At 38.9% G+C, this 27,973-nt stretch overlaps 1 protein-coding gene across 3 annotated transcripts; it reads right to left on the bottom strand.

Annotated features, from left to right (window-relative positions):
• On the bottom strand, window positions 1-27,747 carry hook3 (hook microtubule-tethering protein 3). 3 transcript variants are annotated; one of them, XM_085413748.1, is made up of 24 exons: window positions 27,561-27,747; window positions 18,948-19,033; window positions 18,624-18,696; window positions 18,437-18,487; window positions 16,957-17,089; window positions 16,765-16,832; window positions 16,417-16,479; window positions 15,105-15,188; window positions 13,104-13,267; window positions 12,856-12,996; window positions 12,435-12,522; window positions 12,152-12,265; window positions 11,916-12,026; window positions 11,471-11,555; window positions 11,296-11,365; window positions 9,661-9,801; window positions 9,222-9,306; window positions 7,668-7,702; window positions 7,491-7,573; window positions 7,234-7,334; window positions 7,017-7,121; window positions 6,805-6,876; window positions 4,698-4,834; window positions 1-4,534 (listed from the first exon to the last, which is right to left on the bottom strand). In XM_085413748.1, exons 1-24 carry the CDS (start codon window positions 27,615-27,617, stop codon window positions 4,522-4,524), a joined length of 2,160 nt encoding a protein of 719 aa, XP_085269874.1. In that variant the 5' UTR covers window positions 27,618-27,747; the 3' UTR covers window positions 1-4,521. The 3 variants fall into 3 exon arrangements, with proteins under 3 accessions (XP_085269874.1, XP_085269873.1, XP_085269875.1); XM_085413747.1 differs by having other exon boundaries at window positions 1-3,144; XM_085413749.1 differs by having other exon boundaries at window positions 1-4,834.
• Window positions 27,748-27,973: the final 226 nt, after the last annotated feature.

The following is a 27,973-nucleotide window of genomic DNA, read 5'->3' as shown; positions in this document are numbered from 1 at the left end:
CAGTTTTATACAAGCTTTATTTACAATGTCATTTTTAGCAGTGTAGGAAGCACGTTTTCATCAGTAAGCCCTCACTGGACAGGTGCTATAATCCAAAGTAGACAGGATTTCTACTTTCCTCATTCTTAAAATGTCTACACGCTTCCCAAGTCACATACTTATGTACATAGTGTGTTTGTATACAAGCTATATAAAACTTGGCAAATGGAAGGTTATTTGCTACTTCAATACGAATTTTGTTCATTTTCACAGAGTAAAAAACAAAAACAAAACAAAAACCTACAGCAAACACTGCACGTTATGATTACGACTTGTTAACAGCTCCCTGTTCATATTTTCTTTCTAATACAGTTTGACTGGTCTCCATTGTAGGTGCGCAACCAGCTAACAACAGAGAATACTGGGTAGTCATTTCATCTTAAGCATGTTTTAAAAGAAAAATGCACTACATTAGGACAGAGTTTTGTAGGATTACTGCTTTTCTCAATTAGAGTTCGGTTAATTAGAAAACAATGAGTAATAACCTCAGCATTAGGTAACTTTACTTTGTACTGACAAAGAAGTGGCATTGACGAGGTCTGAAAGTAGTCCAAACTAGCCGATTTGATGTATTATTAAAGAACAAACAGATGCAAATAAGAGCAACAAAACACAGGAGCTGATTTCACTGGGATAAAAGGGGTTAAGACATTGTGCTTTTTCTTAAGGGAGATTAAAAAAAAAACGTTTTCCTCAAATCCCTGATATAAATCTCAACAGGTCAACCCCAATGTGGATGTGTTTCATTATATACAGATTTCTTACCAGCGTATGGGGATGGACGGTTAAGAGTTCTGTGGAATAACATTTACAGCTGAAACTGCAGAGGTCACAGGCTAATGGTTTCAAAAACTCTGGGACAAGACACCGCCGTACTTTGCTACTGACTTCATACTTGAAAATATTCATCCACTACTCAGTTTTGGAAAACAAACATGACTTGCAGAGATAACATTTTAATGCAGTTAAACATCCATCCTCAAGAGCTAATGAACCTCTTTTCCCACTAAAAAGAAAAAAAAAAACAACAACAAAAACCCACCAGTCTTTGCAGGCATTAAAAAACATGACCATTTGTAGGGCTGAAGTAAATTATTAAATTAAAAATAAAGAGTGATTTGTTTGTTAAAGCAAAAGAAAAAAACTTTTTAAATAAAACGATTTCTAAGAAAATTCTCCTACTTAAGAAACGGGAGGTACATGTTCACAAACTTTATCTTCCTTTTGTTGCATAAGACAAGTATTTAAATGATGGATAAATTACATCCACTGTAACAATATGAGTGGTGCTATAATACTACTAAAAGTTTAACACTGCTGTACAAGCAGCAAAAGAATAAGCTGTTAAGATTAAAAAAAAATGCACACCATGAATCATTTAAGCTTATGTAACATATCAAATAGAAGTAAAATAGATTAAAAGCAGAGAAAAGCCCACATTAAGCCCAACACAATAATTTATGAAGTTAAAATCCATATTTAACATTTTTCCCCAAATAACAAAATAAATGTGTGTGTAAGATCTATTGTTACAGAAAGAAAAGGACCAAATTAATGTTTTCATATAACAAATAAAAAAAGGCACTAAATCAGATGATGCAACCAACGCTCTTATTTAAATTAATGTATGCAGTCATACTTTTGACATACATTTAACCTTGAGTCCCGCTTTTCAATAGTTTCATAATCTTTAGGGAAAATAATGACATTTATTTAAAGAAGCTACATAAAATGTACAATATTACTCTCAGTAACATCAATGGTTCTCCATTACTAATACTGTAACATGTTTAAGTAGTAAGCGTCCAAATACAGGATGCCTCTCAACTGTCTGATGTGAAGGGCCTTAAATAAATAAATTTTATATATATATATATATATATATATATATATATTTTTTTTTTTTTTTTTTTTTTTTTTTTTAGGAGAGTCTATGGTCAGCAGGACCACTGGAGACCATTTCCAATTTTAGTGTGATGAACCAATTTTACTTTAAGTGAATAGACGGCACATCAGCCTGCATGAGCTAATGCACGGTTTCATGTCTGTACTACCAAGAATTTTCAAATCCAAGGTAAAATACACCAAGATATGGTAGGGCACAGGTTATTTGCTTCTAAAAAAAATATTAATCAATTAGGAATCAACTGAAATTTGGCTACTATCAGAAACACTATGTAGATGTGCGTTTAACAAAACAAAACAACAAAAAACTGCAAGCAGGCTTAATGGGGGCTTTTACTGCTTTTCAAAACACATCTGTAACAATGTCTTTCATTTAAACACTTTATATTTATATCTCTGCAAACACTTTTCGGGCAGCATTGTTGCCTTTAGTCCAAAACTGGTTGCATTCAATACTTGAGGTAAAAGCACTTTTAAGATGCAATCTAGCAACATGTTCAGGGCTTTCATAAAAATACTTACTGTAGAAGTTAAAAACAGAATGGAGTCCTATTTTGTTATGCATACTGATTTGCCGGTTATACCTCTCAAATATTACCCCAATCCTCGAGCCACACAAATAAACAGAGTATGCAGGAATATGTCATTGAGGTATCCCTAAGCAGCCAAACAAAATCAAGTTAGACATAAATACTAGAGAACAGGCCTATTTAAACCCAAAACTTGACTGACAGATAACTGGCTTACTCCACTCCTTTTTCCTGGTTGTTTGTAACATGGTGTAACAGACTTGATGCAGTGTGGAAGCAAACAAGCAGGCATGTTTATGAAGGCTACAAGAGGGGAGGAGGAGAGAATGTAACAAAGAGCATCAGGGTGTGGGGAAAGGAGTCGGAATGGTGGAAAAATTAACAGGGGAAAGGAGAGCGAAGGTTTTCTTTTCCAATCCCGTTCCTCCCCGGGTTTGTCTGGAGGTTATAATGCGTGACACCGCAGAGGGTTGTTAGTGCTCGCGCTGCTGCTAGTGGGCTGGTTATTCGCAGACTTGAGTCAATGCAAAGTCATGCAAACAGGTAGGTAGTTCATGCACGCGTGCCACAGCCTAGCCCAGCTGGGGGTCAGTGTAGGCCACATAAAGAACAGGCCAGGCTACACAAGGCTCGGGCAGGTCATTGGTGTGCCAGTCATGCAGGGACATTGCTGTTGAGGGAGGGGAAAAAAAGAAAAAAAAGAAAAGAAGTAATGGTCAGATGGCAGGGCTTTTTAGCCTAAAATCAACAATCTGCTCCTGATCTAACACCAAGCAAAATTATTTCAAGGTTAGTAAGTTATGATTCCTGATATGCGTTAAAACTGGAAAATGACAACGGAACAAACAATCGGTTAAACACATATTGAGAAAAGCATACCCTATTTAAGACTCCCATTTAAAGTTATATACCTGTATGTAGTGCGCATTTTAAACACCCTTTAGCAAACCTGGAAAAAAAGTGCTTTTTACTGTGACAGCAATGAGCTGATTATAGAAAGTGATATGGAACAGTCCACTCTGATGTGTGACACTGAACAGGTCTTCATGTCCACTCTGCAGATGATCCAGAAACTAAATCTCTTTCAACAGACAGTCCTCAGGTCTAAAACTCTCCAACCATCTCACCGCTAAACGTTCTGTGAATACATTATTTTGTCACGTCATATTAGGGGGAAGGTAAACCTGACAGATTGCCAAGGTACAGACATTTATATCAAACACTATGGCACATAAGGTGTTGTCTGTCAACTCTGTAAATGCTGGTGGCTCCTTGTTCTCTTAGATACTTAAAACTAATTTACACCAGTATGTACACTAGCACAGGAAATCTATCAAGTCTTAAATTGCACCACCTGGAACAATTTCAAAACCTAAAGAAGTCTTTTTTTTTTTCCTTCGGGGAAAAAAGCTACCATTCACAATTATTGCTGCACCATTACCAACAATCATGCAGTCCTATTTGAAATCACTCAATTAAATCAGTTAGAACATTTAGCAAGCAAATCAAAGATTTACACGAGACATTACATAATCCTATGCTTCAATGTATTTGCTGGTCGAGACTGAAATGAAACACTGACACATTAAACTAAAAGTTGCTTTTACCTCCTTAAAGCTACATCATAAAGAGTTACAATAGATGACGCAGGACAGAAAAGCTGTCAAGTCCACTGCAAAAAAACAAGCTGAACTTGAAAATGTTACTACAGGTAGAGATGTGCATAAATACTGCATGAACAGGTAGAGCGGTTCCTCTTATCAAAAATTACAGTAACTTGACAAGGACACGCGATTCTTCTGAGCCTTGCAGTCTGGAAAACCTGCATGGCACAAGTTTACTACATAGCACAGGTTCAAGAAGGTCAGTGGTAGAAAGGGAGGAAGAAAGGATGTTTGGTGTGATTGGTCAGAACCTATTAAATATGCTGAAGCCTGATAAAAGGTAGAAGTCTTGCATGATGGGCGTCAAGGTAAAATACGCTTAGGGGGAGGAGGAAAAAAAAAAAAAAAGGTGCAAGATTTGGGGGCAACCTTTCTTGGCATCTCTACCTCATGGATCTGATCAAGAAGGAAAAAAAAAGAAAATCAATCGGCAGGAAATGCAGGAAAACATTTACTTCCATTAGAAATGAATGAAAACAGAACGCCTCAAAATAGGCACATCGTTCGGGGGACTTGTAAAATAGCTGGCTGCAGCATTTCGTGCCCTACTGCCATCTACCTGGCGGTAGCTGACTGGGCGTGACCGGGATACTGGCGCCGGGTGCTGGTGGCTTGTCTCTGCCGGGCCAGGAAAGACTGACCAGAACCAGTGTTGGCGAGTCGATCTTCAGCAGCCTTCTTCTGCAGAGACATACCCTGGTAAAAGAAACAGAGGAGGAAAGCTTAAGGCCCCATTTGAAAGTCACTACAAATCAGCAACACTCCAAGTCAAAGACAGCCCTCAAGAAGGAGCGCAGACTGTTAACACACATATTAAGACAGTCATTAGATTATCTGCTAGTTAGTCCACCAAGCCTGAGGTATAGGAAATTAAATTAGCTGACATTCAACATTAGTGCTGATTTAGCAGCTCATGAACAATAATACCAGCAACTGATGAGATATATAATGAGCAAACAGCCATTGACGTTATTGAATAGTCTGTGCTGCCATCTAGTGGTGATTTTCTTGGGCAAACAAAAAGGGGTGTTTACCCTCTGTGGTAGAGAAATGTATTATATCTGTTATCTACAGCAGAAAACATACGCAACATTTAAAAAAAGCTCCAATTATAACATTTTTGTCTTTCAATGCTTTAGTAGATGCTTTGTTCAGCTATGAATTACTTCCTGACAGTAGCTATTTCTGTGTATTGCTATTATTACACTGAACAAAAATATAAACGCAACACCTTTGTTACTGCTCCCATTCCCCATGGGATGGACGTAGAGACCTAAAATTCATTCCAGATACACAATATAACCATCCCTCCCAAACAGTGGTCACAAATCAGTCCAAATGTGTGGTAGTGGGCACATCTGCCATATTGAGATAATCCATCCCACCTCACAGGTGTGCCACATCAGGATGCTGATCTGACATCATGAGTAGTGCACAGGTGTACCTCAGACTGCCCACAACAAAAGGCCACCCTGGAATGTGCAGTTTTGTCTCACAGCAAAATGCCACAGATGCCACAAGCAATGAGGGAGCGTGCAATTGGCATGCTGACAGCAGGAATGTCAACCAGATCTGTCGCCCGTGCATTGAATGTTCATTTCTCAACCATAAGCCGTCTCCACAGGCGTTTCAGAGAATATGGCAGCACATCCAACCGGCCTCACAACCGCAGACCTCGTGTAACCACACCAGCCCAGGACCTCCACATCCAGCAGGTTCACCTCCAAGATCGTCTGAGACCAGCCACCCAGACAGCTGCTGGAACAATTGGTTTGCACAACCAAACAATTTCTGCACAAACTGTCAGAAACCGTCTCAGGGACGCTCAACTGCATGCCCGTCGTCCTCATCGGGGTCTTGACCTGACTCCAGCTCGTCGCTGTAACAGACTTGTGTGGGCAAATGCTCACATTCGATGGCATCTGGCACGTTGGAGAGGTGTGCGCTTCACGGATGAATCATGGTTCACATTGTTCAGGGCAGATGGCAGCTGAGAATGTCCCAGTTCTTGGATGGCCAGCATACTCACCGGACATGTCACCCATTGAACATGTTCGGGATGTGCTTGACCGGCGTATACGACAGCGTGTACCAGTTCCCACGAATATCCAACAACCTCGCACAGCCATTGAAGTGGAGTGGACCAACATTCCACAGGCCACAATTGACAATCTGATAGACTCCATGCGACGATGTGTTGCACTGCATGAGGCAAATGGTGGTCACACCAGATACTGACCGGTTCTGGGTCCCCAGACCCCCAATAGCGCAAAAAACTGCACATTCCAGGGTGGCCTTTTGTTGTGGGCAGTCTGAGGTACACCTGTGCACTACTCATGATGTCAGATCAGCATCCTGATGTGGCACACCTGTGAGGTGGGATGGATTATCTCAATATAGCAGATGTGCCCACTACCACACATTTGGACTGATTTGTGACCACTGTTTGGGAGGGATGGTTATATTGTGTATCTGGAATGAATTTTAGGTCTCTACGTCCATCCCATGGGGAATGGGAGCAGTAACAAAGGTGTTGCGTTTATATTTTTGTTCAGTGTACTTGCTTGGCCACAAATCTCAGCTGTATGTGCCACAGTGCATTTTAAAAAGAAGACCAATCGTCTGTATCACCAGGATTTGCTTCAGACTGTATAGGTGCTCCTTACCATATTGTACCAGGCTGACACAATCAGTTTCTCCTCGTGATCTCTTTGGCTCTTTGTCTTGTCCATTTCTTTCTGTTTGGAGGAAACATGAAGGCAAAATCAACCTTAGAGTGGAGGATGTTTCTAAAACAAATATTGGCACATGAGTCTATTACTTATTTTGCCAGGCCCTTTTTTCAGGCACCCTAATTCCCAACTAGATAATTGATTACCTCCAGTGAATGCAACATCCTCTCCTTCTCCTGCAGCTGGTTTTTCAGGGCTTGGACTTCAGGACCTGAACCTTGGTTCTGTTTGGGGTCCAGTGTTCGGATTACCTGTGAAGGACACATTCAGGTTATGTTTGGGTTTTTTTTTTTGTGTCCCATACAGCCCGCCCTAAAGAAGACTATTCATTTATGGACCCTTTGCTAGTAAACATTTACTCACACTCTTGGCTTTTTCGAGGTATTTCTTGTATCGCTCCTCCATCTGTTTCATGTCTTCATCTTTTTTCTTCAAGGCCTCTTCCAGCTCCTCCACTCGTTGGACTGAGAGGGGAAACAGCATCTTAGTTTAGATTTCCTTTAAACTGACTCATACATTTTAATGTCAGTGCATGAAGAGTTACCTGTACAGCAACATTACACACAAAATGTTTTAAATGTCAGCGTGTTTTGCATATTCAGATATCACCGTAAACTCACTGCTGGTGTTGTATTTCGGCTCCATTTCATCAATGAAGGCATTTTTCTTCAGCAGCTCATTATTTAGCTCTTGTACTTTTTCCCTAAGAAAAAGAACATTGCACCTTATATCAGGTAGCTCACAATATGAAATGCAGAATTAAGCGACATGGGCAAATTAAGTTAAAACACACTCACATGTGCTCCTCATATTTCTTCTTCAAAATAGAAGACTGGAAGAAAAAGAAGAAAACAAACAAAACGGGCGAATGTGTTAGAAATCGTGGTATCAAAATTCAATCATTCCTGTACGTTGAACTGTTTTTGGAAAAGATCATGATCCAAGATGTGGAAAGATGAAGAGATGAAGAGACCTTCAGTATAGTCAAAGTGTTGATGATACTGAGAATGTACAATTAAAGCAGGAACCTAATTTCTTTACATTTTGAATCAGCACCAGTCCCCAATTTGACATCAAGGCGACGTGCAGCCAGTATAGACAAAACTCATTTTCAGAGTACTGAGAGATTACATGCTCCGATTGCTACAGGGAAGCTAGAGGAGAAGACAAGGACTTTGGGGTTTCTATCAGGGGAGGGGATTTAAAACTACTCACAAGAACAGAGAATATTTGCGACTTGCTACTACTCTAAAGTGTAAATGCTACATTCGGTTACACATTCTTGTCAATATAAATATGTTTTAAAAAGCTATGCAAACATCAGAACTGAAAAGTCTAAAAGCTGCAACTTGCTGAAATCACAAAGATATACTTACTATAGTCTGACAGTGGAGAACAGTTGGAAAATAACAATAACAAAAGAACAAAATGGCAAAAATTAAAAAGAGGTGCCAAATGTGACATAATAATCTGACAGTTTCACATCTTTGATTCTCACATAAATGTTGCATCTGTACTTTCAATGTTATTTGAGGGAAATAGTTTTCCATTCTCTTCTTTCTGTTGCATGATTTTAGACACTGTTCTCGTGATATTGAGTGAAAGGAAAGATGAGGCTGATACTGAGATCTAAGATCTACAGTGACGGACAAGAAATTAAACCAGAAACCCCACAAAAGAAAACAAGTTTTAGATCAGTGTTAATCAGGCAGTAAAGACAAAGTTAAACATGCACGTAAACTCTCTTCCTCACATCAACCTTCCTGGGAGATGCTCCAAATCGCATTTTCTTAAAAATCTGTTGTCCCATACTAGGAACTAGTTTGAAAGAGACAAGGAACAGAGAGGAGGGCCATGAAAACATTTAGCATCAGAGGTGAGGCGGCAGGCAAATGTGTTAATAAGATGGAGAAAAATTAGAGTTGCTGAATTGCTGAGGAGCTTGTATTAATCTCGTTCACTGTCGCAATCAAGCCTCAAACACCTGTCTTTAACATGGCTAGACATCATCCCAAGAAAGCTAGTGTGTCTAATGCTACAGCAGAAATAATTGTAAATAAATAAATAAAATGACATATGCGCAGAAAGGGGAATGCAAAAGCTGTTAGAAGTTGTTAATGTTTACAGTGCATTGAGGTAAGCACAAGAATTAAAAAGGCTGATGTTGTGAAAAAAATGTTCATTGCCTTTTTCACTATTGCACATGACTTTCCAGGACCTAAGCCGTCAGTAGAAACAGAGCACTGCACTCTCTGAAGTGTAGTTTGATTGCTTTCTGTGTTTACTGCCACCAGTAAACTGGTGCTGGAATTAAACACAGTATGAGTACATGAGTACAAGCATTTACTTACATCATCTGCTTTTGAACCCTGTTCTTGAAGATTCTTTTGTAGCTCCTCTACCTGACTCTGTTCCTCCAAGCGCTGATTTATCAACCTAGATAACAAGTACAACGTTTCACCACAGTGTTGTTATTTTCAACAAATCAGTGACCAAACTGCAAAATAAACTGTTGTAGATCCAATATTAGAAGGAGATTTTTAGCTGATAAGTCATTCACTGAAATACAACAAAGACAAGAACAACTGTGTGGAGAAGTAAAGGCGAGAATCACCCACATTCCAGCACACAAGTGAAAATGTGGCTCAATATTAATATGAACAGACCAAAAGGAAGAACAATATTATTGTTTGCTCTTCTCAGATTCTATATCAGTGAGACACTGGGTTCAGTAATAGGTGATTTCCTGTTAATACCAATAAGCTATATGTCTTTGTGCTCGATGCCAACCTGTTCTCTGTCTCCAGTTCATTTTTTCTCCTGTTGGCATCCTCGAGTAGACTCTGCAACAGAGCGATCTTCTCATTGTCTGATCCCTCCTGAGCCAGTTTCAGCATCTTGTTTTCATGCTGAAGACGAATCACATGTTCTCTAGAAACACAGAAGCATCAAGAGCATTAAACTCAAATAACAAGCATTCTTGTTTTATACCACAGTCTCAAAAATGCTTCAGAATATTAGTCTAAATGATGAACTTAAAATTCGCAATATTTTGTTATTTATTTATTTTATCATTTCGTGTTAGTATAGGGCACAACGTGCAGAAAGGGAAACCTCAACCACAACAGGAAGAGGGCTCACTTTGAAATGGTGTACTCCTGTGCACGGAAACATACACACAAGCAAGCTCAGGTCAAGTAGTGAGTGTAAGTGAGATATTCACTTCAGCGTAACTAATCACTGTAGTGAATCACCTTATTACAACACTGTCTGCTTAATGAATTATACCTATGGCCTGCTCCGTTTTAGTGCTCCTGACAGTGTTACAGCAGTGGGTTAAATCTGACAAATTCCACACTTGAGTCAAAAATGTTATCTACACAAATTTGGTTGGATATTCCCTGTATTTAATACAGCAGGAGATAAAGCTTGAGGCCAGCCTTGTCTTGGGCTCTAGTGTGACAGACAGCCAAATGAATATAAAGCACCTGAGAGCCTTACATTCAGCTAATCACCAAAACAGCAGGATGGGTAGGAAGCTTTGTGTCAAGCCCTGTTTTTAGGGCATGGCACATGAATCCATTCCAACTGAAGAACTGTTGTTTCCAAACAATTTATTACTGACTACAGGTACTGACTACGACTTTCAGGTGAGGTGCAGTTGGCTGAGGGACTGAATTTTCAGCTGCGAGTGCGACTCCCTGTTTTACAGTTCAGATCAAATAAACAGGCAACAGGTGCCTCTTATAAAAGCAGCATGTTGATACTGAAAAGTCACCAAAAGACATCAACTGGAACATAAAGTCATTAGTCATTCACAAAACAACATGTTTTCATCATTTACCTTTACAGTAAATGAACTGCCTGGATGGGGTTAACCTTCCCTCTCCCTGAAAGTAGCTTTTAGAAGATTTGTATACAAATCCACATTTTTCCTGGGTTCACAAGTACTGAATAAAAATTTAAGCATATTATCCAGCCAACAGAAAATCCAGCTGTCCTGGAAAGCTGCTGGCAGTCTGATGTAACTCACACTCAATTATTACATAACGCTCTACAGGGTTTTTAAGCTAAACCCATCCACCATAAAACAGCAGAGAAAGCCTTGAAGCGGGCTTGAAACTATCTGGTTGTAAAATAAATTACACTAGAGACATACTTTACTATCCAAAATTTAGGAATCAAGCCTTAAAAAGTGAATTTATTTTACCAGAGCATTAGTTATATTCTTTTTGCATAGTTTGCTGTTGTATTTGTTACTCAGTTATTAGTTTTTTGTTCTTTTTTATTTAAAAAACCAACTTCTAGGATGATCTAATATCATTATTCTTCTCTTTCATTTAAAATAATCAAACTGGCACAAAAACATATGGGTTAAAACACACACACACACACACACACACACACACACACACACACACATACCGCATCTCTGGAGTGGTGATCTCAGCAGCCAGTGAATCAGAACCATCGTTGCTACCCAATGGGAATAAACCTTTAAATACAGATATTAGTTGTAAATAAGATGAGCAAGAATTCATTAAACTTATAAGAGGCAAAGCTACACCTATTATATTTCAGGACAAAGACATTTCTTCACCTGATGTGAACTGTCCCTCTTGAGCTTGAACACAGTGTAATTCCTCAATAGTTTCCTTCAATGAATCTCTCTCACTTCGCATACGCTATAAAGAGACAAAGAGTCAAACGTGTGAATGAGCGAGACAGACAGAAGGTCAAACAGCAGAAGTGCAGGATCTGGAATCAACATCAGTGTGCTTAGTAGTAAAACATTTCCAGTAAAATACTTTCCAGACAGCTGCGCAAGTACCAGTTATCAAGAGCCTTTGGTCAAAATTTCCTCTCATGCTAAGTTACAAGGTTTGGCTTTTCTAGCTGTAACAAATTTGATTTCATCTAAAAAGAGAAACAGGTCTGAAAGAACAGTAAAGTGGCATATTTCATAAAAACAAAACAAACAAAAAATTAAAGTAATTCTTTTGTATGTCATCAGTCCTAATTTTAGTCACATTAAATATACGTACATCTTTTTCTTTTTGTAAAGAATCGACTTTCTCTTTGAGGCGTTTATACTCAAACTCCATCTTGTCCGCCTTTTTAGACTCCTCTGACAGTCTGTTCTGAAGTTCAACCACCTGTGAAGAGAGATGACAGTTCAAAAGAAGACCTGATCGCTAAAAAATTATTACACAAGCATGAAAATTGTAAAACAGTACTAAGACTGGGAAAATGTAAAACTTATTTATTTAGGAACAGGTACCTGTCTCTTGTACGTCTCCAACTGGGCTTTGGCAGCATTCGCCTTTCGTAGCTCTTCCTCTAAGCCAACATTAGCCTGCATTAAAGCTGTGGTTTTCTCTTCCATAAGCTTGTTCTGGAAAATACGGACATACATTTTTTTTTAGACTGAAAGTCATGTTTCACAATCTGATTTACACGTTTTCAAGAACTGCAGTGTTAGCACTCATGAGAATAAAAGCTGTATTAAAGTTGCTGTGTGTGTGCGCGCGTGTGTGTGCGCGCGTGTGAGTGAGAGATTGTACTTGTCTTCTGAGCAGTCCCATGTCCTCCAGTTTCTTCTTGTAGTGTTCCACGGTGCCCTCCAGTTTTGACACCTTGTCAGATGAGTGCCTGCGATGAAAACAACAAGCAGTTTTATTTTCACCACTGTCATACTGATCCTGCTGATTTCCACACTGGATTAGTTAAAGTTTAGTTTATGGACAGATAACAAGCTGTAAAGCTAAAAGTTTTTTAAGCCATAGTGTTTTCTTGGCTCTTTTATTTTCTGTCTTTAGGCCAATACATCTACTAATGAATGAATGCTAAAATTAAAACGTGTGCTTCACAGCACCTTAGCTAGAATTACTACAAACAACAAAGCTCCTGTCTTATTAGTTTTTTAGTTTGTTTTAATTTAATAATTTTAATATGTTAAGGGTTCGTTTTGCATCCTCAAAATACCTGAGGACATCAATCTCATCTTTTAGAGACTGGGCCTCATCAGCCAGTGATGTAAGGTCTTCATTCTGGGACTTCACATCCAAAAGTTCTTTTTCCAGCTCCTCACAACGGATCCGGTAATCATCTTTTGCTGCCTCCAACCTAGAGGGAATTAGAAACAAGTGTCATTGAGCCTGCAGATTTTGGGCATTAATCAATTCAACCCTGACTTGTTGAAATTCCTTTCCACGTTGCATGCAAATCGAGACCTGAAGGTTTCTTCCTGTAGCTGCTCCAGTTGCGTCTGCAGCTGAAGATGTCTGCGTCCAGCAGGGCTGTTTATATCCTCTATGGAGTCAGACTGGTTAAGTCTCTCCATTAAGACCTGGTTTTCTGCTAGCAAACTGCTCTTCTCCTCTTGCAGGGCTGCCACCTGGAGAAAGGGAAGTGTTGAAGAAAAGGCCAAAGAATGGGATACACGAAATCATGAGTGAAATGAGAGGAATGGGATAAGAAAAGGTGAAAAATGGGACAGCGTGGAGAAAAGAAAGATTAACGGGAACACAAAAGGTGTGGAAATGATCGATTGAAGGGATTTTAAACACATGAAAAGAAGAGATGCAGAAGGGAAACAAGTTAGAGATGATTTATAACTTTCACAATGTAGGTAAGCTACTTTAATTTGCTTGTTTCCTTTACAGCATCCAGGTCCATTAGTTTAACAAACACACACCAAACACACCTTAATAAGGCAAATCAATTAACTCCAACATGGCAGAGAGAGCTACATGGTTGGTGTTTTCTCAGTGTGATGGGCAAAGCAAAGCAAAAGCTGCTGCTGCATTTTAATGTAAACAGTAAAAATTAGATATATTGATATAATTTGTTGAGAGAAAATACAAACCTTCTTTAAAAAATTAATATAATCAGTCAATAAGGAAGGGATTTTTATTAATTTGCCTGGATCAAGTCTATAAACATGCCTTAAAACACTGGAAAATAATTTAATCCTTCTGGGACTTTAGGAAAATTATCTAGTGAATCTATTTGCTCTTTTTTATTTTATTTAAAAATGCATTTTAAACTAATATGGTGTGACTCACTCTCTCTTCTAAAAAGCTTAACACTTCCATGTCTAAAATTCCTACGAAATTCCTTGTGAAAATTCCCTTATGGCAACAAAACTGTATCACATCAAAGATGCGAACCGTGCAGCTCAAAACGCAGGAAACAGGGTGAAAATCAGCTGCAATTAATTCCAAAACCAGCACACGGGTTCCTCAAAAGATACCAAGTGCCTTCAGGTACAGGCTTAATAATTTTGCTGACTGCTTGCTGATCAGTTATGCAACCAAAAAAATAAAAAATAAAAATCTGAAGACTGCATAATGTTTAAACAGTGATGAACGCATTTTTCCAATAAGTGACTCATTTCTGAATTCAAATGTTAACCTATTTCCCTCGCTTTCTACTATTGCTGTGGAAAAGCATGGGACACACCAAGGTAAAAGAAAGCCACATCTGACACAGCCAGACCAAACTGCAGTTGTGCCTGGTGTGCTCCAACAGGACAATGTGTACAGTTGCACAAATGCTTGTGCACAAATGCTTGTGCACAAATGTGTACACATACATGCACACAGAATTTGGAAAAGGGGAACCTGTTGCAAGCAGGCTAAAGAAAATCACACACCATGAACATAAGAAAGAAACAAAGAAAATAAAGTCTGGATTTACCCTCTCTTCTAGCTCATTAAAGTCTAACCTCAGTCTATCACGCTCCTCTTGGGCACGGAGAGCCTTTAAACCAAGGCAAACAGTATTGAAAGAGTAAAGAGGAAAGATAAGAGGAAACTGATTCAACACAAGTGGAGAGCAAGTATCCCTTTAAATTACAGCTCCACTTTTTGGCAACAACTGCAATTAACAGTCTTTCATTTACAGTGAAGATTTTGGGCTGGTGGGTCAGATCGCCAATTTGGCAAGGCAATTATTAAATAAGGAACTATGGGACATGCCAATCAGTAGCAACTGAATCAACAAGTTTGATGACATCAATCCAAAAATGGAGCTGCTTTTAAAGTGTAACTAAAAATATCTGTAAACTATATTATGAAGTATGACACTTATGTAACAAATGAGTTAGAGCAGAAAAGTTGTTCACAACCTTATTGTAATAGGTTGTAGTGGAGTGTAGTGGAAGAGTAAATGTACACGGTGCTAGCTGTGAAGAGCCTAAAACCACTGGCCGTTATTCATACAAAACCAACCTGCAAGTCAAGCTCGCGACACCTCTGGGCAATCTCTTCCTTGGTAGCCAAAGCATCATTCAGCTCCTCAACTGTCTTCTTCAGCTGAAAACAGATTAAGCATAAATCAAGAACTGCTGCTCCTCAAAATGTTTTATGTAGTACACTTAATAAAAAAGGAAAACAATTCCATGCAGACTTGTGAAAAATTAAGTACATCCTTAATATTTTCATATAAATTAAGAGGGTAAGTAGCAGTCAGGTGCTGCTAATCAGTGGATTCACTGATCAAAAAAATAATAATAATAATAATTTTAATTCAATCTAATCCAATAGCAAAGAAGGTTTATAGAAAGACAATATAAAAGCAGTAAAACTACACACAACAATAAAAACATTGTTGTTTTTATTGTTTTTATTAAATTTACATCCAAAAGATTCCAAGTACACAAAATCATAAGACATAATCCTCCAACCCCCCCCCCCCCCCCAAAAAAACCAAACAAAAATCCACAAGGTAAATAAGAGAGACATAAAACTAAAGAACGCTACTGCACAGGTAATAAAAAAGTTTAGATCCTATGACATCTTACTCGTGTTCTTCTCCGTCTGCAGCCTGAAGGAAGTGGTTCAAATTCTCTGAAGGGGATGAATCTGGCTCAGCACAATAGCTCAGCCCTTTCACACTACCTGCTGCTCATATACAGCAAGGAGTAGACTGTGGGAAAACTATTATTTTGCTGGCTACCTTCACAACTTTGTTCAAGCCTATGCTGTTCTTTGCTCTAACATGATTATGAGAAAAAGTTCATAGAAAAAGACTGAACAAGTATACAAGTATGGATAGTTTTGATGGGTTGTCAGGATTTTTTCCCCACTAAAACAAACATAGAAACAAGGCTTAGGTTTGCAAAGCTACATCTGAGCAAAGCACAAGAGCTCTGGAAAAGAGCAGATCTTTGGACAGACGACAGACGAGACCAAACCGGAGATGTTTGGTGACGATGCAGAGGAAAAACCAAATACAGCCAATCAGCACACCTCCTACCATTTGTCAGCCACAGGATATGGCTGACAGATGGTACGAAGCACCTTATAGTAATTGAGTGGATCATGAACCGATCTGTATACCAAAGTATTGAAGAGTCAAATGTGAGGCCATCTGTCTGACAGCATGGCCAAAATTGGGTCAACAGACCAAGCACAGCAGCAAATGTACAAGAGATTGCTGAAAAAGTAACGATCACACTGTTGCAATGACGGAGTCAAAGTCTAGATCTCAACCTGAGTGAAATGCTGCATAGGAGCTTGTCAAAGCTTGAAATCTACATACCTGTCTGTCCAGATCCACATATGAGTCAGTTCCTCCTGTAGCTGGAGTCTCTTTAGTCATCAGCTACAGATACAAACAAAAATGATTAGAAGTGAAAACAACACTAGCGATGGATACCATTAGTTTTATTGGTATCAATATTACTATTTATCATCATTCCTGAATCGAATAGGTTTCAAATTTATAATTAACAATACCAGTGACCAGAGTGTGTTTTTTTATCCATAAAAATGTGACCAGTTAAGCTGTTGATCACTAAAAAGCAAGAATCAAAGACTCTTACTTTCATTTATTAGTTATTATATGCACATAATACTTTTTAAAGGTCTAAAATAGATAACAAGGTACCTCTTGGATGGCAGTCATAACAACATGCTGCACCGATTCTTCCATCACCATTATGGTTTTGATGTATTCTAGGGATTAGAGAGAAAACCAAAATTAAGAGTAAGTAAGTATAAAGTAGCACATAACTTTCTGAATCAGTGGGTAAAGCAGGGAGACAACACAGAACATGGGCCTCTTAAATCCAATATTCACCTTGTTTCTGTTCACAGGTGACAGCGCAGCCCAATATAAGTTGTAACATCCTTCCAAGCTCAGCTGCATCAGAGTGTTCTCCAATAAGATTAACATCAGGTAGTGGGAAGTCATTAATATCCTGACCTAAGACCTAGAGACAAGGATGAAATATGTAAGGGCTATACATTGTATTGGTTTGTATTTATTTATCAGGGTCAATGCACAAGAACATGAATCTCCTAAGAGAAGAGATGCATTCTACCAGATTTACATCAGTTACTAGATCATTTCTATCCACAGTCACCGGGGAGATCAAGCAATAAACACAAATACACAAAATCACGTAAGCAAGGAAAAATTATCCTAACACAAATTCAACTGGTAGTTCCTTCAATAAAACACAGACTGTAACACAGCACCAAATCCCATATAACAATTACTGTCACACATAAACACAAATAGATCAAGAGGATAAAAGAGAATCCCCCTTTTAACATCACATGAGAAAGAGTGGCAATAAACAGTAGTTCAATGAGCTTATTCCACTTCCTGCCAGCTTTAAACATAAAGGCAGATTGGAACAAAGCAGAGTTCCTTCTAGGAACTTCACAGTCCCCTCGAGCTGTGAGCTCCAAGCTCTGGTTGTGTGTTCTGGGGGGTGGCGCACAATATTATGAACAATTTAAAAAAGTGAGTTGTACGTCTGCATTTTTTAAAGTATTTTACATATTATATACACACATATACAGTGTTTTGGGGTTTAGTCCATCTGGCAACCAGATGAGTGAAAGAAATAGTATTCACTGACCAGTTGCAAGTCATTGCTGGAAGTTGACTGTAGTTGCTGGGAAAACGATTGCTAGAGTGCCAGGCACATAGGCCTGTGTAACCTGTCGCAAGGGGAAAATGTGTATTCCTCAACCAGATGGCAATACCGCCTTGTGATTGTTTTGGTCACTACTATATTGTTGCGTTTATAGTTTGATTGGAAGTGATGGACTTGTCGACAAACTCTTGCCAGCTACTCTCCGAGCTGTTAAACTGTCAAAAGTGAAACAAACCAGAAATGATGAAGGGCTTTATACAAAGTAAAAGTTGTGCCTCAGTGCTGCAGCCAACACGTTTCAAAGGACACAACTTTTACTTACAAGTCGAATGGTCTCCATTTCCAGTAAGTATCACACTTTATGAACTTATCCTACTCCTCAGCTAGAACAACACGACAGATAACCTGAAAAGTAAACGCGATTAACTACAGACCACCATGGCAATGTCTTAGCAACCTAGCAATCGGTAGTTGTATCACATCCAATAAAACAGTAAATTTTAAACAATAAAATCACATCAGAAACCTCAAGAACAACTGGATTATTAGGACTTGTGATGACTTAAGCTGACTGGAGTAGAGTAGACAATCACTTCTCCTCTACAAGAATGTCTGGATGTAAAGTACTGAAAGTTCATTTTAAAATCATTATAATAATTTAAATACTCTCACCTCCTGGATATAGTCTAGGATGCCTTTCAAGATTTTCTTTAGATTGCTGATCTGTAAAAGAGAAGAACGTATATTATTAGTAAAATTCAGGTTTAATCAGCAAATACTGATAAAAAAGAGACCATTTGACAAAGCCCATCTCATGCACACTTTGCTATTATTGAAATCAAGAGTAAGTCATGTTTACCTTTAACCTCCAGTTGTCTCCAACGTCTGGCTTGATTCTACTAATCCAAGCATCACTAAAATACACTACATCTCTAGAAATTTCAGACAAAAAACAAAACAAAACAATGCAAAGTGGGCTTTGGTAAAAATAAAAAAAAAGCATACCAAATGAAATGACTGGGGTTTTTTTTATTCATTTGTGGACTATGGATTTAATATAACTTTATAGAGATTAAACTGTATTTGTTTACCTAAACTTTACAATGATGTAATAAAATTCATCAAAAACTGATTAGAAACATTGCATTTTCTTTCTACACAAACATTAACAGTAACTACTTACATTTTCTGTAGAACTTGTGCCATGACAACACCACTTGTCAGGTCTTCTACAGTCTTGCATGGAGCCTCTACTCCAAATGTCTGGATCTGAAATAAGTAAACAAAGCGCTGGTTACAGAACTAAACTATACAATTATACAGGAGTAACCAGTGTGTTGAAAACAGCATAACATGTTTGAAACACTAGAAAAAACCTATTATAAGATTAAACGCCCTGTTTTAGGGAATCCCTTGCTCACAATCATACTGTCACAGCTGTATGCTGGCTAGTATCATCACACACTTATCTGCTGTCCACTGAGCAGATCCACCGTACGCATTGCAAATTTTATAATGGTGCCTTTTAATAACTCTCAATCATCCACAGTACTAACAAGAACTCACACTTACTGCTCTTGCGGACTTCACTTGTCATTCTGCTCAATTTCTATTATATCATTATTTCATTATGTCCCTTCTAACTATTTCACATGTCTTCTCTTCCTACCCTCCATATTTTTCTGTAGCATACCCCTCTGGCAGAAAGTCTGTTGCCCAGAAAGAAGTGATATCAGTCTGCATGCCAACTTTACAAGAGCCAAAGGAAGAAGATACACTAAGAAAAGGGATGAAAAACCTAGTTAAAATCCTGTTTGTACATAATTCTGTCTCCCTCACTTTCTATTATATAGTATAGTATATACATAATGCAAGGCCTCTATTAAAAGTAAAAGCCAACCAGCCGTCCACATATTTTGCTCATCAACAACGACACAGGTTAGTGAGGTTTGTTTCTTGCGGCAATCTATTTTTCTGTGAGTGACATAAACTGAATGAATGACACAGAGGTACCAAAAAGACACCAGCAACTTTGTCCCGGTTCTACCTGCTTGTCTCTGTGAGTGTCATCATTTTAATTCATGTCTAGTACGTTTTCCCACCCTGCTTTGTTATGCCGGGGTTGAAATTGAAAAGGCTGAACTGAATACATGTTTATCTCGCTGCAAGTCTGAGAGACTGACTGGACCAAGACTTTTACAAGTGTTTGCTGTCACTACCGAGTTTTAACATTTATTTAAAACTGAGTGTTTTATCTTTTTTTTTTTTTTTTAAACAAGATTAAAAATGAAAAATGAATTCACTGTTCTACACACCCACACACATACTTATTGATAAGTGGAAGAAAATGGATGGATGGATGAATTTACTGTACTAAACTAATTTGATTTCTAACTATTTTAACAGTTTCACACTAATTTATATTTTAAGTTAACAATTTAAGTCTGGGACCATGGGAAGTGTGTTATTATGTCACAGAAAAGCAACTAACGGCACTATTTCATCATTAGGAAAGAACAAGATTAGTAAACAAGAAGACACTTGACACTGTGCACCTTAGAAGGACACAGCTCATGTGGTATGAGGAGAGCATGACATTGCAGTAACATCCATCTACAAGGAAAGCTTTTAGACTAGAGTTGTATTTAGGCTGGACATGAAAGGTAACGCTACAGTTTAGATGCGAATTTTGAGTCTTTTCCGCTTGTCTTTTTTTTTTGCACTGTAATTACATTGGGGGGCCAATTAGCTGCAAAACTTTATCTATTACTGCTTTCAAAATAAGCGATTTGTCAAATAGTCCTAGGCAGCAGGAACAGAAAGCCAGACACTGGCCAGGAGCCAACACAAAAGAGAACCTAAACAATAGTCGTGATTATGTAACACCAATTACTGGGGAAAAGGCAGAGAAACTTCACCTGATTACCCACACCCACAGTTTTCACTCCATCTACCAGCTCACTTAAACTCTTTTGCCAGCTTTAAAGTACAGGATACAGTTACTTACTAACTTCCTATATTTGATGGAACTGGGATAGACGATAATAGCAAGACTTGCCTCTTAAAACATTTGCTGTGTTAGCTTTTTTAGGCAGTATTAAAATGTGTTACTAAAATACGAGCACAGCAACAACACAAATCCCTTTTCTTTTGAACAGCCACTGAGTTAAGAGGAACTGAGACAAGACAAACATCTAAGTAGAAACGGCTGCATGGATCCCTATTGTTATGAACTTAGTACTGCACAACAGCAATATTTGGTCTGCATCGTTTCCTTTTGCAGGAAAGGCAGACAAGGAAAGAAAATAAAGGAATAGCCAGCCCTGCAAAAACCACACTGACCACTAACAAACGTGACACTATGCCGGGCAGTCCTTAGCTGACAACACGCTGTGAGAGTTGTACAAAAGAAATGAATTCACGGCCCCTGACACGCAATGTGCTTTTGTGCTTGATTTAACGTATTACCTCAAGTCATCTTAAATCAATCAGCTACTTTTCCACTTTGCTGACTGATAAAAATTTCCTTTCATTTTTGTGTGGCTGTAGCTTGAAAAAGATCCTACACTATTCTTTCTAAACAATAGTGGCTTTCATGGTAATGTGAGCTTGACAGCTTTAGCTGCATGTCCCACTGTCCAAACCAGCGCAATACATAGAGTAACACTATATAACAAAGCATCGGAAAGGAATGTATGCTGATGTGATTTCTAATAAAAGCCAAAGCTGACCAGTGCAGGTGGGTTGCTTTATGTGCAGGTGCAGGACATTGTGCAGTCACGTTTTCCATGAATGAAGCCAAGTATCATTCTGTTCAGTACACTTATCCTCATAAAAACGCCTTTAGAGATTAGTTAATTATGTCACATTTGGTGTCTTGAATGTTGATCAGGCACAAATCTAAAAACAATTAACCCAGTAATTACATCAGTCACAAATAGCCAATCAGCCTTCAATCAAACCTAATGTTTATCGCCAATATGCTGGATTACATCACTGAATATAAAAAATATGATTTAATTTTATATCCATCCCCTTTATAGTCTCTACGTTTATGTGATTCAAGAGCTAAATACATGCAATCGGTAGTTACAGAGGACTAAATCTAGTTAGTATTTCCTATGCTTTGGTAAATACTGTCTTGGAAAGAAAACTTCGGTGATAGACCTTTGTGTTGCCTCGACTAAAGGGCAACAGAATATGAGCCCCAGTGTAAAATATTATATATAATATTTTATAATATAAGCCTAATTCAAACTTTATTGATTTCAGATGGGATGTCAACTTTTGAGATAGCGCTAGGCTACTAAATGTCCTCTGAATGACATCATCAGCTCATGTTCCAATCAGCTTATTTTAATTAAACTAATCGTGGAACCCTGAAGCACTCGTCCAAGAGCAAAACTGGGCTAATAAATGTCCTCTTAATTATCAGGATCACCTTCCATTCAGCTTGTTACGATTATACTAATCAAGAAGCCTTGAAGCACTTACGAGAGAGCAAAATAAGGCCAACAACCACTTCAGCAACTACTGGAATAGTACCGTCTGCACACCCTGGATTTTTATGAAAAACTGCTTCGACAGCTACCCTTTTGTCCTGCTCAAGGCAACTTCTCTTAAACAAGTGGGAAGCGGTCCAAAGATACCTTCTAGATATCCACTATAGTCCCTAACCTATGTTTAAAACCGAACTCTGGTTTGTTTTCCCCCTTGGTGTGGTTCACTTTTATAGATTGTGAACACAATAATCGCAGGTGTGGACAAAAACAACCAATTCGAGACCCTTTGAAGATGTTGGTCTCAGTGCGGCTCCAAATGAACTACAGAGCAGTTTGTTTATAGATGTGCAAAGGTCTGTATGGGCTAGCAATTAGCCGTGAAAAAAAAACCCCAAAATTTTCCATGTTCTCCAAATGTCCAGAACACAGCACATTCTTGCTGTAGTTTACTTTTATTGCTCCTTCCGGAAATCCATCTGGCCAATAAGCAGAGTGAAAATTCTCATGTGATTTGTAGTGAGGAATTTTGCTTCGCTTGGAGCTCACTTGGATTTTTCTCTGCGTTAAAAGAAACCAGGCAAAAGCGACATGTTTACTAGCACCCCATATGGAAAAGAAATAGTAAAAACTTATATGATTTACTCATGAAAGTGGCCACTTTCTCATTACTTTCATATATTGTTTTAGTAAGTATCCAAAACATACAAGTTTCATTATATATATTACATTATATTACAATTATATATAATTTTTCAATGGATCTTACAGTATATCTGTTTTCACTCTCGTATGCTTTTCATACAAGTTTCACACAAGACACAATACAGAGATACAAACTTTATAAGAGATATATATACAGTGGGGCAAAAAAGTATTTAGTCAGCTACCGATTGTGCAAGTTCCCCCACTTAAAATGATGACAGAGGTCAGTAATTTGCACCAGAGGTACACTTCAACTGTGAGAGACAGAATGTGAAAGAAAAATCCATGAATCCACATGGTAGGATTTGTAAAGAATTTATTCGTAAATCAGGGTGGAAAATAAGTATTTGGTCAATAACAAAAATACAACTCAATACTTTGTAACATAACCTTTGTTGGCAATAACAGAGGTCAAACGTTTACTATAGGTCTTTACCAGGTTTGCACACACAGTAGCTGGTATTTTGGCCCATTCCTCCATGCAGATCTTCTCGAGAGCAGTGATGTTTTGGGGCTGTCGCCGAGCAACACGGACTTTCAACTCCCGCCACAGATTTTCTATGGGGTTGAGGTCTGGAGACTGGCTAGGCCACTCCAGGACTTTCAAATGCTTCTTACGGAGCCACTCCTTTGTTGCCCGGGCGGTGTGTTTTGGATCATTGTCATGTTGGAAGACCCAGCCTCGTTTCATCTTCAAAGTTCTCACTGATGGAAGGAGGTTTTGGCTCAAAATCTCACGATACATGGCCCCATTCATTCTGTCCTTAACACGGATCAGTCGTCCTGTCCCCTTGGCAGAAAAACAGCCCCATAGCATGATGTTTCCACCCCCATGCTTCACAGTAGGTATGGTGTTCTTGGGATGCAACTCAGTATTCTTCGTCCTCCAAACACGACGAGTTGAGTTTTTACCAAAAAGTTCTACTTTGGTTTCATCTGACCACATGACATTCTCCCAATCCTCTGCTGTATCATCCATGTGCTCTCTGGCAAACTTCAGACGGGCCTGGACATGCACTGGCTTCAGCAGCGGAACACGTCTGGCACTGCGGGATTTGATTCCCTGCCGTTGTAGTGTGTTACTGATGGTGACCTTTGTTACTTTGGTCCCAGCTCTCTGCAGGTCATTCACCAGGTCCCCCCGTGTGGTTCTGGGATCTTTGCTCACCGTTCTCATGATCATTTTGACCCCACGGGATGAGATCTTGCGTGGAGCCCCAGATCGAGGGAGATTATCAGTGGTCTTGTATGTCTTCCATTTTCTGATGATTGCTCCCACAGTTGATTTTTTCACACCAAGCTGCTTGCCTATTGTAGATTCACTCTTCCCAGTCTGGTGCAGGTCTACAATACTTTTCCTGGTGTCCTTCGAAAGCTCTTTGGTCTTGGCCATGGCGGAGTTTGGAGTCTGACTGTTTGAGGCTGTGGACAGGTGTCTTTTATACAGATGATGAGTTCAAACAGGTGCCATTCATACAGGTAACGAGTGGGGGACAGAAAAGCTTCGTACAGAAGACGTTACAGGTCTGTGAGAGCCAGAGATTTTCCTTGTTTGAGGTGACCAAATACTTATTTTCCACCCTGATTTACGAATAAATTCTTTACAAATCCTACCATGTGGATTCATGGATTTTTTTTTCCACATTCTGTCTCTCACAGTTGAAGTGTACCTCTGGTGCAAATTACTGACCTCTGTCATCATTTTAAGTGGGGGAACTTGCACAATCGGTGGCTGACTAAATACTTTTTTGCCCCACTGTATATATATATATATATATTTTTTTTTTTCCATATGGGTCATTAACTGATACAAACTATAGTTATGAAAAACGTATCGTGTAAACTGAGGTATTGTAAACTGGAGGCTCCAATTTTGCTCAGGTTCAGCTCACGAGTCAGCAGTGTATTAAAAGGGTTGACCAGGAACTTCACATTAGACTACCTGGTTTACCACAAACATTTTTGGCCATCACAGATAATTCTTGCATTAATAAGAACACATTGACTGACAGTATAGACCATAAAGGGCCACTGAACCAAAACAATGCTTCATCAAGATGTGTTTCATAAGCCACTGCAACACGTAAACTTGGTTTCATATGTACTTTTGGAAATGAGCGTGTAGTGAAAAGTAAAAACTCAGCTAGTCAACCAAAAACAATAAACAATCATGTTATTATAAATGTCAGCTGTAGTACATAAGTTGGTGGTAACACATGGGGTGGACTGAGACCCAACAGGAAATCCACACCTAAAAGTTTGCAGTAACAGCTGGGTCAGGACATGCTCAGCTGTGGAGAACGTGTGCACGACTAAATAAAGTTTAGAATGTAAGCGATCACGTATTAAGAGGCCGGATTAGCCTTTTTCAAATCTGCAGCGCATCGAAACCCTAAATCACAACATTGATAAATACACCAGACTAACCATCTCCTGTGTGTTTTCTCAGATTTAATGGTAAATGGCTGATTCTCATATAGGGCTTTCTACTCAAGCATTCTGGCCTTATACAACATGTCTCATTCACACAATAACTTCTCTCTATGTGTGAATGTGCAGCATGTAAGTGCTGCACATTCACACTCTGATACATGCATTAAGAATAACTCTGGGTTCAGTATCGTTCCCAAAGACACTCTGCCGCGCAGACTGGATCAAAAAGGATCAAACCACCGACCTTCCAGTTAGTAGATGACCTGCTCTACCTGCTGTGATACCAAACCTTCCCAAGGGCAAATTAATGAAAAACAACAAAAACATTAAATCCTGTGGCTTTTATTCATTAATTCTTTTTAAACATCCAGTAATTTCATATAATGACAGTAAAAGTACATGATGTGTATTTTCCAGTCATGTGCAACCCTATATATTTAAAGTATGAGTTGAGAAATATCTATACTATATATATTAGTATAATATATATACTAAATATCTAGTTAATTTTTCATTAACAGTCTGGATAATTACCAAAGCTACACACACTCACATGTAGCATGCAGTGGGAGATAATCACGTGTTCTCAGTCCGGGAAATATTCCACTTGTTTTAGCTGTGGGCGCTTGCAAGGCGGACCATTCAGCAGGCAGAATACATGAAGCTGAATGGCTCACCGTGAATTTAAAGGATAATTGCCTGCATTGCTCTTCATGCAAACACATTTGGATATTATAGACTTTGAACTAGAAAGCTGGGAAGGTAAATAGTGTTTCTCCAAACAAATCTAGTATTTACAAAGTCATTAAATAGTACTTGCAAATTTAATTCAAAGAACATGCATGAAAATCAGCTATGCTTGATCTTAATGCTGCACTAATCTAAACCAGTAACACTTGTCTCGTTTTAGTCCTAATTAGTCACTGATGTATCTTCACTGTTAATAGGCATGTAAGGTATGTGAGGCATGTTTGCCAGATCCATTATCACTATGACAAAGGTTTACTGGGCCTTTTCACAAAGGGAATCAATTATTTTATGCTATGTGTGTAAAACTAATCTGTGGGGTCATCTACTGCTCTTCTTGACACATCTTCAGTGAAGTTTCTGGAATCACTGGATGTTTTATGGCTTCAAGTATCACACAACAACATCCAGGTGACCAAAGTGAACCTGCTCAGAAACCAGCTTGTGTGCAGATATGCTGACATTAGAGAAGCAGGGTAGCATGCATGAACTCGGCTCCAATATAACCAACACCAGATAGATGTTTCCATTATACAATTCTGACATTTCTACCACTAGAGTATTGTGAAAACATGTAATTTTTCCATGCAGAGTTTTCATAACGTTCCATCCAGTCAAATGCCTGAGCAGCACTTTATTAACCTTAAGGTCACTGGTTTAACCATCAGCAATCGTCACGTCATACTATGGTAAATGAGGATGTGACAGCTTTCCAAGTACAACGTGTTATGCCTTTTCTAGAAACCCAGTGTTGGGAGACCTCATTGATCAATGTAAACATATACCAGTCTGCAGCACGTGACTCTACAGTCCGACGCCTTTAGCTTAAATCCCAGTTTTCAGCCTCTGAGCATCAACAATATAGGGTAATGTCTGGTTAAAAATCCAAGCCCAAGAAGTTATTTAGCATTAACATTTTATTCAGAAGAAGGAATGAGGAAGAAAGGCGAACATAATAATATGCTACACTGAACAACGATGACAGGAATTTAACCCCAAAGCAGACGCCGAGCGTTTATCCTCATACCATAAGAAAAGACAAAAAAGGTTTGACCAAAAGAAGCTTTAAATCATAACAAGGCCAATGCGGTTTGACACACCATTCGGTAGGGATTTAGTAAACGAAAGCTCAAATAACGTTAGATAAAAGCCCGATTACACAGCGCATGAATCAAAAATCAATAGTTAAGCCATGGTATGTGGTGTGCTGGCGGCTAGCAACCAACACATCAGCAGCTAAACACAGCAAACAGCTGGCCTGCATACGTAACCACTGTGAGGCGAGTCATTTTCCTCTAGCCAGCTAACGTTACTCCCGTTAGCTCTTCGAGCTACCATTAGCCTAGCTAGCGTCGCCGGGGCGCCGGAGAACCGTCTGTCAGCGGAAAAACAACTATAACTCGATTACTTACCCATGTTAAGAGGCTTTCACACACTTCCATACGATCCAAAGACTCTGATGTACTCATCGTGATCTAACGTAGACCGACTTTACGTGGCGAAGAGAGCCTGAACTTGATAGTCAGCTTCATACACTCCCGAGATCTCTGGCTCTCTGGGTGTCTCACAATCCGTCCGCCAATGGTCGGGTTCGCTGGTTCGCTAGTCCGGCGTCTACCAGAGGCGGGCTGTGTGGGCGGAGTCTATAGTTCGTTTTAAAGGGCAGTTCTCACTTTGAATGTACTGTCAGGTATTAATTACATGAAAAGCTAGTCCACAACCAATTATTATTTCAAAAGAATCTGAAAACTAGCACAAAACAAGCACCAAATGAAACATTCATTTATTTATGGTTCTAAAATATGTAGACACAATCACAGGCAAA

The sequence above is a fragment of the Rhamphochromis longiceps genome, linkage group LG7 (genome assembly GCF_057381845.1).
Source record: "Rhamphochromis longiceps isolate RC_006_pf linkage group LG7, R_longiceps_female_GT1.1, whole genome shotgun sequence".
NCBI lineage: Eukaryota > Metazoa > Chordata > Actinopteri > Cichliformes > Cichlidae > Rhamphochromis > Rhamphochromis longiceps.
The sequence above is the reverse complement of the archived record's forward strand: the minus strand, read 5'-3'. Positions and strand labels throughout refer to the sequence as shown.